Genomic DNA, 1,990 nt, shown 5'->3' on the forward strand with positions numbered 1-1,990 from the left:
ACTGTCTCTCTGACACACAACACGTCACGCTTATCATACGACACTGTCTCTCTGACACACAACACGTCACGCTTATCAGAAGACACTATTACGAACTGGGTCGTGAAACAATTTTGTATTTCAGATTTAAAACGTCGCACGCGCTGAGGCAACATTTAAAAAAATCTGTGAAGCACAAAGACTTGGACAGCCTCGTGTGAGTAAACTGTTGGAATTATATGTATTTACATGATGATTTAATTAATAATTAATTATTTGATATCCCATTTAATTTCAGAGTAATTCTGCCTAATCTATACTAATATTATAAAGCTGAAGAGTTTGTTTGTTTGTTTGTACGCGCTAATCTAACTGAACGGAACTACTGGTCCGATTTGAAAAATTCTTTCAGTGTTTGATTTGCTTGAATCTTTAACCAACGCAACTTATTTTGACGGGTTTTTGCTAGTAGATAAAGTGATTTAAGAGTAAAGTTTATATGTAAAACAACATCTATTAAACTACTCCGAATATAACGCGCGCGAAGCCGCGGGCAAAAGCTAGTTAGAGAATATATAAAATATTATTTAGGACAAAGTAAACATTTCACCAGTTTAGAATTTTCGATATTGAAAAGTAGTCTTAATAGTGTGGATGGTAAATTGTACTCGGAAGAAAACATTTCATCATTTTTTTAAATGAAACAAAACTTCATGCAAAGCTGGTGGAAAGTTTCCTTGTTTCCCTGAATACAAACCATTTGGAAACCCTCCCATCCTGCCGATAGCGTGGCCACTGTACGCTAAGTGGACACAGATGTCTGTGTCTTGATGTCGCGACGTTAGATATACTGTCATGCAGGCGGAGCCTGAATCTAAAACCAAGAGCTTTAGATTTCATGATGGAGACGGTTCCCTAGGTTGAGTTTTTAAACTCAAACTCAAACATTTATTCATTCAACTAGACTTCTTATAGAAGCACTTTTGAATCGACATATTACACAGTTTTAGTTTAGTCATGGTCAGATCCTGGTAATATAATAGTTCGGATGCGGGATGTGGGGTACTGCGTAACTCTGCTTGCAGAGGGCCCGTTTTTCCTCTTGTGTGTGAAGCAAGACAAATTTTTCCAGGGACTAAATCTTTGGAAAGTTCGTCTTGTTTCGGCATCTTCATACTCTTTCTGAATTAGTGGGTATACTTTAGGCTGTGGTGAGGATATGTCAGAGTATATTTCCCCACCTTATCGCTACCAGAATCCTACTAATATTATAAATGCGAAAGTTTGTAAGGATGTGTGTGTGTTTGTTGTTCATTCACGCAAAAACAACTTAACCGATTGCAATGAAATTTGGTACGTAGACAGCTGGACAACTGGAATAACATATAGGCAACTTTTTATCCCGCTATTCCTACGGGATACGGACTTACGCGGGTGAAACCGCGGGGCGTAGCTACTGTTATGTAATTTAAAATTTCGAAAATGTGTTTCTGATTGTAAAATGTAACATCATTGTTTAGTAAGGTGCGATAGGGTTGATATTGTTTTTTAAACACAAATCCTAAATAAATAGACAACGAAGAAAAAATGTCTCAATAATTTTCTTCATTGAAATGAAGTCGATGATATATAATTATTAATTACTTGTACAAGTAAACATGTGGAACTTGGATTCAAGACCAAGTTCGTTAGAGTGGTTGGTTGGTGGCAGTTCCCACCGGGGAAGTACCACACCCCCACAGAAGATCGGAGTAAAATAGGATACTTTTGTGTTTCGTTCGGCGAGTAAGAGAGTCAGAGGCTCATATCCTTTTCCTTACCCTTCCCAGTCGTTTCCTTCATTCCTCTCGTCGATCCTTTCTCAGTCCCTTTCCAATTTGATGGTCGTCAGTCCATTTGCGGAGGCGTAAGGTCCGCAACGGAGCTTACGCGTCTCCAAAGTCCCCCCGTGTGTCGGGCAGGCACGGGTGCGCGTGCGGCGCGCGGTTCGGCAGCGCGGCGCAGCTGGCGC

General features: G+C 39.9%; 1 protein-coding gene across 2 annotated transcripts in view; it reads left to right on the forward strand.

Moving 5' to 3' along the window:
* LOC119839255 (zinc finger protein 544-like) overlaps positions 1-1,990 on the forward strand; it is a 16,837-nt gene that overhangs the window by 12,395 nt on the left and 2,452 nt on the right. For both annotated transcript variants that reach the window (XM_038365481.1, XM_038365482.1), the window contains exon 12: positions 125-196. In XM_038365481.1, coding sequence (XP_038221409.1) covers positions 125-196 — 72 coding nt within the window. The remainder of the gene's footprint in view (positions 1-124; positions 197-1,990) is intronic.

The sequence above is a fragment of the Zerene cesonia genome, unplaced genomic scaffold (genome assembly GCF_012273895.1).
Source record: "Zerene cesonia ecotype Mississippi unplaced genomic scaffold, Zerene_cesonia_1.1 Zces_u010, whole genome shotgun sequence".
In the NCBI taxonomy this organism is placed as follows: domain Eukaryota; kingdom Metazoa; phylum Arthropoda; class Insecta; order Lepidoptera; family Pieridae; genus Zerene; species Zerene cesonia.